The following is a 14,860-nucleotide window of genomic DNA, read 5'->3' on the forward strand; positions in this document are numbered from 1 at the left end:
TGTGCACATCCCTTGGTCCCACTCAAAATGGTTGTTCCCTCTACTTCAGTTGAACCACATATCTTAAATACCGTATATTTCCATGTATAAGACTAGGTTTTTTCCCTTAAAAATAATGACAAAAATTAGGGGGCATCTTATACATGGATACATCTCCCCCCAATTTCTTAAGTCTGGGTCCCCCAAAATAGGGGGTGCCTTATACATGGGGGAGTCTTATAGATGGAAAAATATGGCAATAAACCTTTGTCCTGCTTCTACTTGTAGCAGAAAGCGGGGCAAAGCTAGCCAAGAGATTTGGGAGGGCACATAGCTCAGTAGCTGAGGACATACTTTGCGCGTGTATAAGGAAGAAGTACGACGATCACAGGTTCAGTCAAGTTAAGCTACCGTTGCTGCTCCTGGCTTGTAGTGCTTTGTCACTGCTAACCGTGTTCCACGCCCCCACTCCCTGCCTTGCTCTGAGAAAGGCAATTATGGGAGGAGAGGCCCAGCAGGGAGTAGCTGGACATCTTTTAAAATTATTAATAAAAATAGCTTTAAACCCAAGTTGTATTTAAAATACTCTAAAGGCCTAAGGCACCTGTGAAAAACCTCTTGTGACCAGTCTGGCTTTGTGTCTCACTACCTTGCCATGTTGGTCTGTCTTTGCCTTAAAGACCCATTTGCTGTCAAGCAGCTTAATTCCTGGAATCATTGGGACTAGTTCCCATGTCTTGTTCCTCTCTAAGGAATCAAATTCAGCCTTCATGGCATTTAACCATGGCTCAGCACCCTTCGAGTCTAAAGACTGGATCTCTTGGAAGCTTGAAGGTTCAAAAACCTTCTTTGAGTTACGAACAACAGCTGTATCTGCTTTGGCTGTTTCAGCAAACTCATCAGCATACCTTCTGGGTGCAACACCCTTTGTGGTTCTCTCACTTCCGCACTCCCACCACCCTCCAGCCCCTGCCAATAGCCTCATTTTGCCTAATGTGTCGGTCAGCTCTGTCTCCACTCAAAAGGATCTCAAGGAAAACGGATGGTCAGAATGAACAATACTGAGCTAGATAAACCAGGACTTTGACTTAGGATATGAAAGCTTCATATTTTAGCTTCTGGGGTGGGGGTGGGGATTCCAAATAGTGCACTTCAGGCCCTCAGGTACAACCTGGTTTATCCCCAGAAGTTTACACTGACAAGTGTTGCAGTGACAAACCGTATTATCAATTTGCTTACATTATTGTCCCTTTATCTTAACATTGATACAAAATGCAATTATGATCCCAGATAATTATCATTTACAGAAGAGAGCTCAAGGACACACATTTTTTTAAATGTGTGCAAACATTATACCGATAATAAAAAAAATTCAGATACCTGACCACTGGGCTGAGAGTTACTGATGCCCAAAGCAAATGACTCAGTCTACAATCCTAAAAGCCTGGCATATTAAATACACTTTGTAATTTTCCCAGAACACAAAACAAAGTGTTCAGTCAATTTGGACCTACCCCACTCCGCACGTGAATATTCTAGTGTGGTGTGTATTTTTCTTCAAAATCTGCAAGGTTGTGCCTTCGTTCTGAATATGTCCATCAGATATAAGAAGAATGTTGCGCCTGCTTTTAGAAGGGTATAGCAAACTCAGGTAATGCAAAACCTTCCATATATCGGAATTTCCCATTGAAGCTGTGGCAGACTAAGAAGGAGGAAGGTAACAAGAAAGGGTAATTTAAAAAAAAGTATTTATTTTCTAGTTACAAAATTGTACACACATAAATCATAAAACATGACACGACTAACGAAAAATTGGGGCACTAGGGGAGGGTAAAATACTAAACATTTTAATTTACATTACGTAATAGGGAGACGGTTCCAGTAAACCAGCAAAATGAGTTCACCAGTAAGTCAACTGGGAAAACACAAAGTGATATGCATGAGCTAATGAGTAGCGCCTGCTTATCTATGCCATATTGCAATATATGTTGTGGGTTTTTCTTGTCCATATTTTTTTTTAATACAGAAAGGGTCATTTTAGACCAGGCATGCCCAACCTTCGGCCCTCCAGATGTTTTGGCCTACAACTCCCATGATCCCTACCGGTAGCTAACAAGACCAGTGGTCAGGGATGATGGGAATTGTAGTCCAAAACATCTGGAGGGCCGAAGGTTGGACATGCCTGTTTTATACCCTTGTTTTTAACCAACTAAAGATCACGTGTGGATAAGGGTGGTCAATTGCTCCACTCAAGTTTTACCTGTCAAACAGGTTAACATTCTGTACCAGATATTGTGTGTGGCTGCAGTATTAGTTCAGGGTCTCATTTCACTTGTGGGAAACCACGCTATAATTTGGGTGCAAATAAATTTTCCTAATGTTGAAAGACATGAGCACACTGTTATTCACTGAAGATACAATCAGATGAAGCTGCTTTGCACCATAATGCCACCTGTCTACTGTGACTTGTAGCAGCAGAGAAATGAGGGAAACTTTATAACCTGGCTGAAGCCAAGCCTAGCTGGAATGGGTCAGTATCGGGGTGAGAAACTGCCTGGGAACCCTGTGGATTTTTAAAAGCTTCATGTTTGTTTGTTTGTTTGTTTGTTTAAAAATGTGATTTTTATTCAACATAATCCATAAAAGGATGATACTGAAATGTGGGAAATGAAGGAATATGAAACTAATGGATAAGAGCCAACAAGAGAGATCTTGTTACATGAGGGGAAATACTTTATTATATTTGGCAGACCACAAAAGTCTTAAGTGCACAGATGGAATGAATGAATGAATAATTTATTATTTATACCCCACCCGTCTGGCTGGGTTTCCCCACCCACTCTGGGCAGCTCCCAACAGAACATTAAAAACATACGCACTTACTATAATAAAGTTTTTCAGAGCTGCAAGATCCGCTGTGTAAGGTTCAGGATTGAAAGGAAATTCTTCAAAACCTGTACAGGAAAAGCAGAACAACACAGAACTTTATCAATAAAGGGAGTTCTGTATTTTTTACAGTGGAACCCTATGCAAATCTATGCCAAAGTAGATCTCGCGGGGTTAAACGGGGCTTACTCCCAGAGGTTAAGCGGGGTATAGCGAAGAAATAGCATGCTAGCAGAGAAATCCAACATCAACATCCCCTTTCTGTCAGGCTGTGGGGGTGTGCACTGTGCAGAGGTGTCCTTCCACTAAGCTCTGCTCGCTGAGTCGGCTTCCCGCCAGGTACTACCAACAGTGTGACACAAGCACCACTCCACTGTGGCACTGACCTTCTGCCAGCCGAAAATGCAAGCAGGCAGCTTGCTGGTGCTATTTTTGCTGACGGGCCAGTGGAAAGCCCTGATATGAGAAATTATCAGGGCAGGAAGAAAAGAGGGATGAGCTGCCCCAGGATTGCTGTCGTTAGGTCTGATCTGGACCTGATCATTGTGCCAACCCTGTCAGCAGGGGGGTGGGATTGCACCCTTAGATGCTAAATGAAACAATAAGCCATTTAGGGATGCCTTTTGATGAAAGAAATAGTATGCGTTTTAGACAACATCATCAATCCAAATTGCAAATATCTGCATAAAGCCAATAGATCAGCCCTGAGCCTTAGGGTGGTCCAATGATCACCCATTGCATTGTCAGGGGCTGGACTGAGGAGGAATGGTGGGAACCGCCCCCTCCCCAACTTCCTGCACCTTCCCGAGGAGGACAGTATAGATCTAGAACAGTGGTTTGCAGAAGGTCATAGTTCAGAGGCTGCAGAGGGGAGAAGCTGGGAAATATTGGGGGAGCAGCAGGAAGAAGTACCAGGGGAGAGACAGCTAACAGACTCAGTGTCTCTTGAAAGCATTCCTGACCCTCCCTCTCCCAGAACCAGGCGTGCCTTGGGGGTAGTAGAACAGAAAGCTCAGAGGCAGAAAGCACAAATCAGCCGGCGCAGGGATGACGTAGAACAGGCACCCCGAAACTTCGGCCCTCCAGATGTTTTGGACTACAATTCCCATCTTCCCCAACCACTGGTCTTGTTAGCTAGGGATCATGGGAGTTGTAGGCCAAAACATCTGGAGGGCTGCAGTTTGGGGATGCCTGACATAGAATAACAGGGACTATGGGGGGGGACTTTACTTGGAGCAACACCATTATCTAAGAGAGACCGCATTCCTTCATCTCTCTCTCTCTCTGTGAATATTGAATAAACTACTTGGTAAGAACTCTTATTGGGTTTGTTTGTTTGTTTTTGCTTCTTGGCATCCCATTGTGGGAGGGATAGGACATGCATGGAGAGTGACACATACACAAAAGAGAGAAGGATGTCACAGTTCAAGAGCTCTTTTCTTACTTGTGCCGAATTTGATAACGCTTATATTTCCAGTAGTAAAATTACACAACTCTAGAGCATATAGTGCAATCTGCTTGGCTTGCTGGAATGTCGAACCTCCCATGGAATTGGAGCAATCGAGGCAGATGACGGTTTCCCCGCTGGTGCTTAGAGGGTCAAGTGGCGATTCAAACTCCGGTTGAAACACAAGCATGCACGCCTAAAAGGAAGAAGATGGGCAACAGCAACAAAGCCTTGGTTCACCAGGGGGTGTCAGGCAAATGTCCAACAATGCCAAAACAAGAGAGAAAGGCACAGCCAGACGTTGGAAAGGTCAGCAAACCTGTGTATTTTTGTTGGGATCCAGAAACTGGCAAAGGACCTGCCAGTCTTCTTTTTGTGCCACAAAAAAATAAAAATAAAAATAAAAAAGAAGTAAACTGGCCAGATGCATACAAGATGCTTCAGGAAGGGGTCTTTAGTGGACCCAAGAGGGAGTACTGCACTGCTACAAAGTAAGCACACCTGGGGGAGGAAGGCATAACTGGCAGTGGTGCCGAGTGGAGGGTTTGAACCAATGGTGGCTGCAATGCCAGGTGGGACCCTAATAAGGATGGCAGCAGGGTCAGCCCCCATGGGCTGGGCTGTAGCACATGGGCCCCAATAGGGCTGCAGGCTCGAGCCCCATGCTGGGAAAAAGATCCCTGCATTGTAGAGGGGTTGGACTAGATGACCCTTGTGGTCCCTTCCATCTCTACAATTCTATGATCCGCCTGGCTATGCAGGGCCTGATCTTTGTTTTTATGACATGCAGGGTTAGAAGCAGGCATGGAGAGGAAATCTAACTCTCTCCCCCCTTAAAACTATTGTGGTCTTGAGAAAAATCCCTTTTCTAAAGCTGGTCTTTGCACTGAGAGAAAATTCCCAACTGGGCCCTGTTAATTATCAGCTCCCTGCTTTTGACAATGCTGCTTGATTTTAAAAGAAATCTGCACATTAAATGCAAACTTAACATCACTTCTAGTTTGTTCTATAAGAACAGATGCTGATCTATTTAATGCTGCCCTAATGGGTTGCTTTTTTTTTAAGTTATTATTTTCACAGCTGCTGCATTTTTATTGTTTTCTTTCAATGTACTATAAGTAAACTGCCCCGGAAGATTCATTCAAAGGTGCAATTGAAAATATCTTAAAGAAAGAATAAAATAAAGAGTTACCTCAGTCTCATTGCCCGGGTCCTTTTCTACCCACATTCTGGGCAAATGAACATCACCGATAAGGATTTCCATTGCAAAGCCACTAGTGTCCAAGAAACTGTTGTCAACAGTCCGAACCACAGCGTTACAGTCAGTTTTCTGAAAGTGGGAAGGGGAAAAAACCCTCTGTTGTTGCAAAAAGGCCTGAATAATTTGCATCCTAATCTTTTGAGAGGTCCCCTCCCAATTTAGCTCCCCCACAAAAAAAATATGATGTACAGTGGTACCTTGGTTTACAACCATAATCCGTTCCAGAGGTCCGTTTGTAAACCAAAACAGGTTGCAACCCAAGGTGCACTTTCGCCAATGGGGTCTCCAAAAATTTGTTGTTTGTAATCCCCCCAAAATGGGTTGTAATCCAAAAATAGGTTGCAAACCGGGGCACGTACTTCCGGGTTTGATGTGTTTGTAATCCAAGACGTATGCAAACCAAGGTACCACTGTACTTGTGGTGTTTGGGAGTGGGGGGTGGTGGTGGTGGAAGGGGTTGTCTAATTCATGATTCCTTTGTAAAGCACCTTACAGCTGCACATCTAGAAAGGCACAATATAATTATCTATCTGCCTCTATCTCTCTCTATCCACATTTCCACATTGCAAGCTTGCCCTCTGCAGAAATATAGATTGTTCCTTTTAAAACAGGAGGTGCAATTTGGCACACTTATTTCCCCCCCCCCAATTACAAACTGCCCTGCCCTGAAAAACAGATACCAGGGAGGTTTGCTTACCTTTATTTCAAGCTGATGTGTCCAGCTGCTAATATGTTTAATTTCAAAGGGCATTTCAACTGACATTTCCAAAGAGAACCCACTGAGATGAACAGAAACCACATGTTATATAATATATAATGTTATAATTATATATATATATATAATTATATAATGTTATATAATAGGTCAGGATAGCATGTTTTCTTTCATATTCACTAGGTTTCAAAGTGCTAATGAAGAAGAAGAAGAAGAAGAAGAAGAAGAAGAAGAAGAAGAAGAAGAGGAGGAGGAGGAGGAGGAGGAGTTCGGATTTGATATCCCGCTTTATCACTACCCAAAGAGTTTCAAAGCAGCTAACGGTCTCCATTCCCTTCCTCCCCCACAACAAACACTCTGTGAGGCGAGTGAGGCTGAGAGACTTCAGAGAAGTGTGACTGGCCCAAGGTCACCCAGCAGCTGCCTGTGGAAGAGCAGAGATGCAAACCCGGTTCACCAGATTACGAGTCCCCTGCTCTTAACCACTACACCACACTTCCACCTAGCAGAAAAACAGCTTGGTAGATGATACATAAACATGCTATGTTCGGGTTTTTGCTGAGTCAGTAGCATAAAACACCATCAGATTGCTTCTTCACACAATCGAATCTAGGTCAAACTAATCTAGGTCAAACTAATAACATTTGGCAGAAAGCCAAGGTCTGCTTCTACCTTAGCAACAATGTTTCTATTGGTTGAGGTTCAACACTGAGACTTGTTATCTGTGAAAGCCAGTTCAGTATGTGGTGTGGTGAGTGTAGGAGAGAAATTGCTGTATAGGTTGAGAGAGAGACAGAGAGGAGAGGATTTATTTTGCTTTGTATATAGAAACTCTGTTTTCTTTTATTTTAATAAATCCTGTAAATAGTTTATTCTGCGTCCAGACGTCTAGTCATTTCAGTTACCGCCAGAAGCTTCCGGAAAACCTGCGCAAACTCTGCTGTGTTCAGGCTGCAGTCGCACCTGACACTTAAAAACTCTAAGAGGTTATGGGAAGGACACTGGCTGGTTCCTGGCTGGCGTGTTGGCATCAGTGAGCTGGTGAAGCCGTGGACGCGTGGAATCGTTTGGACAACAGCTGCAGCGTGGAAGTGCTGGATGCTGTGTTTCCTGTTCTCTCTCGGAGGCCGTGAGTAGCTGGTTCCAGGTTCCAGGGAACATTGCTCTCAGATGGCGTCACAACCGTTTCAGATGGCGTTTGAGCGTCTGAATGACAGCAATTACTTGCTATGGTCTGAACGCATGCAGGCAGTGCTGCAAAGGGAGCATCTCTGGCAGGCTGTGAATAAGCCACCTGTGAGGCCAGATGATGAAGACCTGGATAATGACCAAAGAGCAAGGGCCACCATTATCTTGGGGCTTGAGAATTCCCAGTTACCGCATGTACGGGGAATTAAAACAGCCAAAGGTGTGTGGACAGCGTTGAAAGACCTACATGTGCGTGAAACTGCTGTTTCCAAGTTATCTATTCGTAAGTCATTATACAAAGCAATGTTACAGCCTGGAGTGACAATGCATGATCATCTGCACAGTTTACAGATGAAGTTTGTAGCACTTCAGGAAAGAGACTGTACATTAGCCCAGGAGGAGAAAGTGTCTATCATTTTGAGCTCTCTCCCTGAAAGCTGGGACAATTTAGTAATGACTTTTGAGGCAATGAAGGAAGATGATTTAACTGTTAGTTATGTTACTGGGCGTTTGCTGGAAGAATGGCAGAAACGGGAAGACAGGTCGTTGGCTGCAGAGGCATCGACAAGCGGTCGGCTTGGAAAGAGTGTGAATGTCGTTCCAGAAGGGAAGCAGCAACCACCACGTTCCTGTGAAGAGTCAGCGTATGCTGTGCGACGGTGTTTTCGGTGTGGATCGACAAAACATCTAAAACGCGGGTGCCCAGAGGTGACGAAGTATCAGCGACAAGATCAGCAGCAGCAACAGCAGCAGCAACAGCGGCAGAAGAAATTCTTCAAGCGTAAACAGTCGGCTCATCTTGTGACAGCCGTGGTCAAGGTTGCTAATGAGAAACAAACTGTCTGGGTGGTTGACTCAGGTGCCACTCGTCACATCGTAAATTCTGACGAGTTGTTTGTTTCAAAGAGCGTGGCACAACGTAGCCAAATTGCTCTCGCTGACGGGAGAACTTCTGAGGTACATTCGGGGGGTTCAGTGTTTGTTCCTTGTCTGCGTGAGTGCCTGGAGAATGTGTTATGTGTGCCCTCACTAAGAAGCAACTTAATGTCAGTAGATTGTTTACTAAAAGCTGGTTTCAAAGTATATTTTGAAGAAAACAGCTGTGTTATCAAAAAGAATGGTGAGATTCTGGGAACTGCTAAGTCAGAGGGAGGTTTGTTTATGCTTAAAGCAGGTAGTCAGTGAATCTCAGCCTGTGTTGGGTAACAAAGCTGTGCATGACAACTGTGTGCATTTATTACATAGAAAAATGGGACATGCTGGCTGGAAAAGTATTTTAAAAATGCCTATGCTAGCTGATGGGTGCAAACTGAAGAATTGTAATAAATTTTTGGATTGCAATGTTTGCAAAAAAGTTAAAACCCAGAGAGTATCATTTCCCAGAAGTGATAGAGTGAGTGATACACCGCTACAGCTTGTTCATATGGATGTAATTGGTCCATTTGCTGTTAGCAGAGGTGGAGCGCGTTTTTCTTTGACTATTGTGGATGACGCAACACGTTATTCCTGGGTTTATCCCATGAAAAGCAAGGGAGACGTGTTTACCAAGTTCAAAGGCTGGGTGGCGTCTGTGGAGAGGTTTTTTTCTCTCAAACTGAAAAGGATTCAGACGGATAAAGGTGGAGAATTTTTGTCAAATGCTTTCCGTGATTGGTTGCATAAACGGGGCATAGGGCATAGAAAAACAAACACTTTTTCTCCTGAAGAAAATGGAGTTGCGGAGAGAAAAAATAGATCTTTACAAACTATGATGTTTTCTATGATTGAAGATGCTGGGTTACCAATGTCCTTTTGGGCGGAAAGCATGGTTACATCTTGCTATCTTCAGAACAGACTATTCCATCAAACTATTGGTACAACTCCTTATTTCAAATTGTTTGGAAAGAAACCTAAAGTAGACCATTTGCATGTGTTTGGGTCAAAAGCATGGGTACTTATTCCCAAACAGGTACGCAAGAAAGGAGAGCCTAAAACCAAGCAGCTAATTTTTGTGGGTTATCAGGAGTTTGGGAAAGGATATAGGTTTGCAGAAGGAGCAAATGGAATTGTAATTTCCAGAAATGCCACTTTTTGTGAGCATAGTGGTTGGGAGAAATTACATGCTAACACAGAAATTTGGTTTCAATCTTCCCAAGGACGCAGTGTTAGTAAAAAAGAGCCTGAGAGTGGAGAGTCTGAGAATGAGGGGGAGAAAAGTACAGATCAGATATCCTCACAACAAGAAACTAGTCAGACTTCACCCGTTGCTAAGGAACTGAAAGGGGGGCGAAGTTCTGAGGGGGAAAGTGAGACTGCAGAAACTTTTTCTCCCAGGCGATCTCAGCGGAAAAACAAAGGTGTACCACCAGAACGTTATTCTCCTGATATGGCTAACGTGTTTAATGTTTTAGTGGAGCCTCGAAGCTATCAGGAAGTGCTGAGTTTGCCAGAAGAGCAGGCAAACATGTGGTTACAGGCTATGCAGGAAGAGATGTCTTCTCTAAATGAGCATAAAGTTTTTACACCAGTAGCAAAGCCTGAGGGGGCTAAAATTGTGGGCTGCAGATGGGTGTATAAGCTTAAGCCTCTAGTAACAGGAGGGTACAAACACAAGGCTCGTTTAGTAGCACAGGGGTATACTCAAAGACCTGGACTGGACTTTGACGAGACTTTTGCCCCGACTGTCAGGCCAGAAAGTGTAAGGTTACTTCTGACAATAGGAGCTAAAAGAAAGCTGAAACTCAATCATTTTGATATACAAGCTGCATACTTACATGCATCTTTAACTGAAGAACTTTACCTTACTGAGCCACCTGGCTTCGAGACAGGGTGCAATAGAGTGTTAAAGTTAAATAAAGCTCTCTATGGGCTTAAGCAGGCTGCTAGATCCTGGAATAAATGTCTCCACGAAGCATTGGTATCTTTAAATTTCAAACAGAGTGTAGCAGACAATTGTGTCTATGTACGTGGAACTGGAAATGAACAAGAGTTGTGTCTAATATATGTTGATGATGTCTTATATGGTTGCAGGTCAGACAAACAGACAAAAAGGTTTGCAAAACAACTGTCTAGCAAATTCAAAGTAAAGGACCTAGGTCCAGTTCGATCATATTTAGGCTTGGAAGTGTGCTGGGCCAAGGATGGTAGTTGTTTGATAAATCAGCAGAGTAAAATCAAGCAGCTTTTAATTAACTATAGGATGCAAGACTGCAAAGGAACTGCAGTACCTATGGAGCCTGGATGTATAAAATCACTTCACACAGATGAGAGCTCATTGTTTGAACACCCTGAACTATATCATTCAGTTATTGGGAGTTTGTTATATCTGGCACAGTGGTCCAGACCAGATATTAGTTACGCAGTTGGCATATTAAGCAGACTGGTTTCAAAACCTACGCTTAATGCCTGGAAAGCAGTGAAACAAGTACTAAGGTACCTTAAGCAAACAATTGGCTATGTTTTACAATTAAATTCAGAAGGAGATGAAGTACTGTATTGTTACTGTGATAGTGACTGGGGAAATCTGCCAGATCGAAAATCTGTTACTGGTTTAGTCATTATGTTTGGTGGGGCGTTAATTACTTGGCGGTCCAGGAAGCAGAACGTAGTAAGTGGATCGTCTACTGAATCGGAATTTGCTGCAATTAATGAATTATGCAACGAAGTGATTTATTTCAAGCAGTTGTTAACAGATATAAATGTAAATTGTGAACAACCTGTACAAGTTTATGTGGATAACCAAGCATGCATAACTTTGAGTAATACAGAAGGCTTGAAATCACGTTCGAAACACATTGCAGTGAAATACCAAAACGTACGTTGCTGTGTACAGAATGATGTGATTAAATGTACTTATGTATCTAGTGAGGAAAATATTGCTGATGTGTTAACTAAACCGTTGTCAAAGATCAAGAACAAACAAATGTGTAAAGGTTTAGGTTTGTTAGAAAAAGCAAGTGAAAAATTCTCTACACAAGAGTTAATTGGTTCAGAAGAATCTGAGAGGGGGTGTTCGGGTTTTTGCTGAGTCAGTAGCATAAAACACCATCAGATTGCTTCTTCACACAATCGAATCTAGGTCAAACTAATCTAGGTCAAACTAATAACATTTGGCAGAAAGCCAAGGTCTGCTTCTACCTTAGCAACAATGTTTCTATTGGTTGAGGTTCAACACTGAGACTTGTTATCTGTGAAAGCCAGTTCAGTATGTGGTGTGGTGAGTGTAGGAGAGAAATTGCTGTATAGGTTGAGAGAGAGACAGAGAGGAGAGGATTTATTTTGCTTTGTATATAGAAACTCTGTTTTCTTTTATTTTAATAAATCCTGTAAATAGTTTATTCTGCGTCCAGACGTCTAGTCATTTCAGTTACCGCCAGAAGCTTCCGGAAAACCTGCGCAAACTCTGCTGTGTTCAGGCTGCAGTCACACCTGACACTTAAAAACTCTAAGATGCTATTTCACTATGACTTGGATCCTAAGGTATATTAATGGAAGGTAAAGGATATTTATGGAAGGTAAGATTCCTGTCCACTCCTCCTCGCTGCAAATCTCCAGGAAAAACATCTCTAGAGGGCCAGGGACCCTTCTGCACAGCATGGGATAGGGCAATGAAGGCAGCTGGGAGAGGAGGGGAAGTCACCCTAAATGAGGGTCCGAGCCTAAAATAAGCTCTGCCACAGTGGGGAGCAGAAGCAGGCAGTCCATTTCGGACAGTCGCCCTTCAACCTGCAGAGGGAGGCAGGGTCAGAGGGTTTAGCTAACATACTTGTCCCCAAAGCTCCTCCTCACATGTTATATTCCCTGACTGAAGAGGTCTTTTTACCCCTTTTCAAGATAAATTGATGAAATTGCTTAGAAAGCACAGATAATCTGTCTTTTCATGGCTATAAAAACCATAGAATTGTAGGCTTGGAAAGGACCTCAAAGGTCATCTAGTCCAACCCCCTGCAATGCACAAATCTCAACTAGAGCACCCGTGGCAGATGGCCACCCAACCGCTGCTTAAAAGCTTTCAAGGAAGGAGAGCCCACAACCTCCCAAGGGAGACCGCTCCACTGTTGAATAGCTCTTACTATCAGAAAGTGATGAAGGATAAATGCAAGTGAGGGAAAATAAATGCTTCAATCTGCAATATTGTTTTTTAAAGAAAAAAAACCCCATGCATTTATTTAAAATACAGACAACTTTTAAAGGACACGTTACAATTTTAGTCTACTTACCCTGGTTTTGTTCCAACTTGCCTAATGGAAACTTTCCTTACCGAGTCCTAGTTAACAAACAAAAACAATGAGGTCTGTATGGGTGCAATCAGGGCTTTTTCCGGCTGAAACCCACCATTAGGTGGGTGCCATAGCCATTATATAAGGGTAGCGTTCATGGCAAGTTCCAGCACCTCTCTTTCTAGAAAAACAGCACTGGGTGCAGATAAATATGAAGTTGTGGAGAATGGCAACAATTGTGTTTGCACCATTATAATGCAGGATTTCATGCCTTCTGATTGAAAGAGGCCCTCACCTGTGTGTTCTCATTCAGCGCCTTGTCTTGTTGCCAAGGCGCCACAGCAGCTGGCAAGTGGAAGGCAAGGCATTCATTCTCATAACTGAGCTCCGTGATGTAGGTGATTTTGATGAGGACTTTGGTTGAAGGAGGCAAGTTTCCCACAGAAACAGTGAAGATGTCCTACAGAAGGATATTTGAAATGTCCACAGAAGCAAATCGCTCTTTACAAAACAATGACACGGCCTACTATAGCATACTGAAAACGTTGTTTTAATTTGCAATAGAAGAAGAAGAGTTTGGATTTTATATCCCACTTTATCACTACCCAAAGGAGTCTCAAAGCGGCTAACATTCTCCTTTCCCTTCCTCCCCCACAACAAACACTCTGTGAGGTGAGTGGGGCTGAGAGACTTCAGAGAAGTGTGACTAGCCCAAGGTCACCCAGCAGCTGCATGTGGAGGAGCGGAGACGCGAACCCGGTTCCCCAGATTACGAGTCTACCACTCTTAACCACTACACCACACTGGCTCTATCACCACACTGGAATAGCAGTTCCAAGATAGGCTAACCATAGACATTCGTCCCCGAGGTGACTAATCTGTGGCCCTGGAGGTGTTGCTGGGACCTCACCTCCTACCAGTCCTAGCCAGTGGGCCTCCCACCTCCAGTGTCCTCAGGCACATGCAGAGGACCTGCTGGAAGAGTCTCCCTCATGTCACACAGGGCTAATGGAAGAGGGAAAGGTAGTGTGGTTGGCAATAACCACAAATAATTGCTGGCTAGAAGGGCTTGGACCACACTTCCGCTTGTTCCATGCCTAGAAAGGATTGAGTGGTTTCCCCCTTGCTCTATATTCCAATCTGTAGAAAACCCAAATTGCTGCTTGCTCTTCAACTAGGCCTTTGGCTAATCGAGATTCCTTTACACATGTTGTGGGGGGGGGGAGGATTCTTGGTTTGTTTTTGTTCTCGTTGTTATGATGTATTTTTTAATATTGTATTCTTATGTCGTGAACTGCCCCGCTATCTACGAATGAAGGGTGGTATACAAATTTTAATAAGAAGAACAATAAGAACAAGACCAATAATAAGGATAATAAGTTTTCCCTGGGGGAAAGCAGTGGTGCAAGGGGAGGTGTGGCTAAGCCCTAAGTGGAGGCAAAAAACAGTTTGCTACGGTGCCAGTCTCCTCCATCTTTGCCTGCTGATTGACAGCTTTGTATGTACGAGATACTTGCTATAGGATACATTTGGTTCTGGGGCTGTAGAGCCTTATCTGTGTATATATATGTTCAGAACATTTTTCATATGCAGGGTACAGCTTTCAGGCCAAAGCCTTGCTTGGTTTCATCAGTAAAACATACGAAGGCCAGTGTATGCTGATCTCTTATAAAGGCATAAGTAGTTTTTGTTACTACACCTACAGGTGCATCTTGATCCATCAAGTAAGCTCCGTGTCCTTGACTGATGGCTTCTCTGTATTCTCTGTGAGCCTTTTCCTTTTCCTTAACCTGTTGAAATTATATAATAAATCATCCTGATTTTTTTAAGAAATAGGTTCTTTCAAAAAGTCACATTTACTGCAGTCCCACCGCCGTATATCTTGTCTCCTCCTCCTCCTCCCACCCCTGAATCATCTTACCTTTCCTATTATATGCTTCCCTTTAATGAAAGCCTCAAATCCACATACAGCGGCTGTGTCGTCCAAGGGAAATACGTATTTCGCTTCAATGGGGCTGTCTGATTGATTTTCATAGACCTGGAACACCACAACCTGAAAGAAATACATGCATGTATTGTGGATAGATGTGAGGTAAACACCAGGCCATGGATCCCAATAAAAACATTTTTTATGGAAGCGCTTTCCTTCCCAAGATTAACATTTTAAACAACACCCTCTGGGAAAC

General features: G+C 43.3%; 1 protein-coding gene across 4 annotated transcripts in view; it reads right to left on the minus strand.

Moving 5' to 3' along the window:
• Nucleotides 1–14,860, minus strand: part of PARP4 (poly(ADP-ribose) polymerase family member 4) — a 55,818-nt gene that overhangs the window by 20,634 nt on the left and 20,324 nt on the right. For all 4 annotated transcript variants that reach the window (XM_088668303.1, XM_035115126.3, XM_035115125.3 and 1 more), the window contains exons 16-24: nucleotides 14,596–14,727; nucleotides 14,378–14,464; nucleotides 12,970–13,134; nucleotides 12,675–12,721; nucleotides 6,271–6,352; nucleotides 5,505–5,642; nucleotides 4,310–4,508; nucleotides 2,863–2,933; nucleotides 1,494–1,681 (exon numbers count right to left, since the gene is read on the minus strand). In XM_088668303.1, coding sequence (XP_088524429.1) covers nucleotides 1,494–1,681; nucleotides 2,863–2,933; nucleotides 4,310–4,508; nucleotides 5,505–5,642; nucleotides 6,271–6,352; nucleotides 12,675–12,721; nucleotides 12,970–13,134; nucleotides 14,378–14,464; nucleotides 14,596–14,727 — 1,109 coding nt within the window. The remainder of the gene's footprint in view (nucleotides 1–1,493; nucleotides 1,682–2,862; nucleotides 2,934–4,309; nucleotides 4,509–5,504; nucleotides 5,643–6,270; nucleotides 6,353–12,674; nucleotides 12,722–12,969; nucleotides 13,135–14,377; nucleotides 14,465–14,595; nucleotides 14,728–14,860) is intronic.

The sequence above is a fragment of the Zootoca vivipara genome, chromosome 4 (assembly GCF_965207765.1).
Source record: "Zootoca vivipara chromosome 4, rZooViv2.hap1.1, whole genome shotgun sequence".
Lineage (NCBI taxonomy): Eukaryota > Metazoa > Chordata > Lepidosauria > Squamata > Lacertidae > Zootoca > Zootoca vivipara.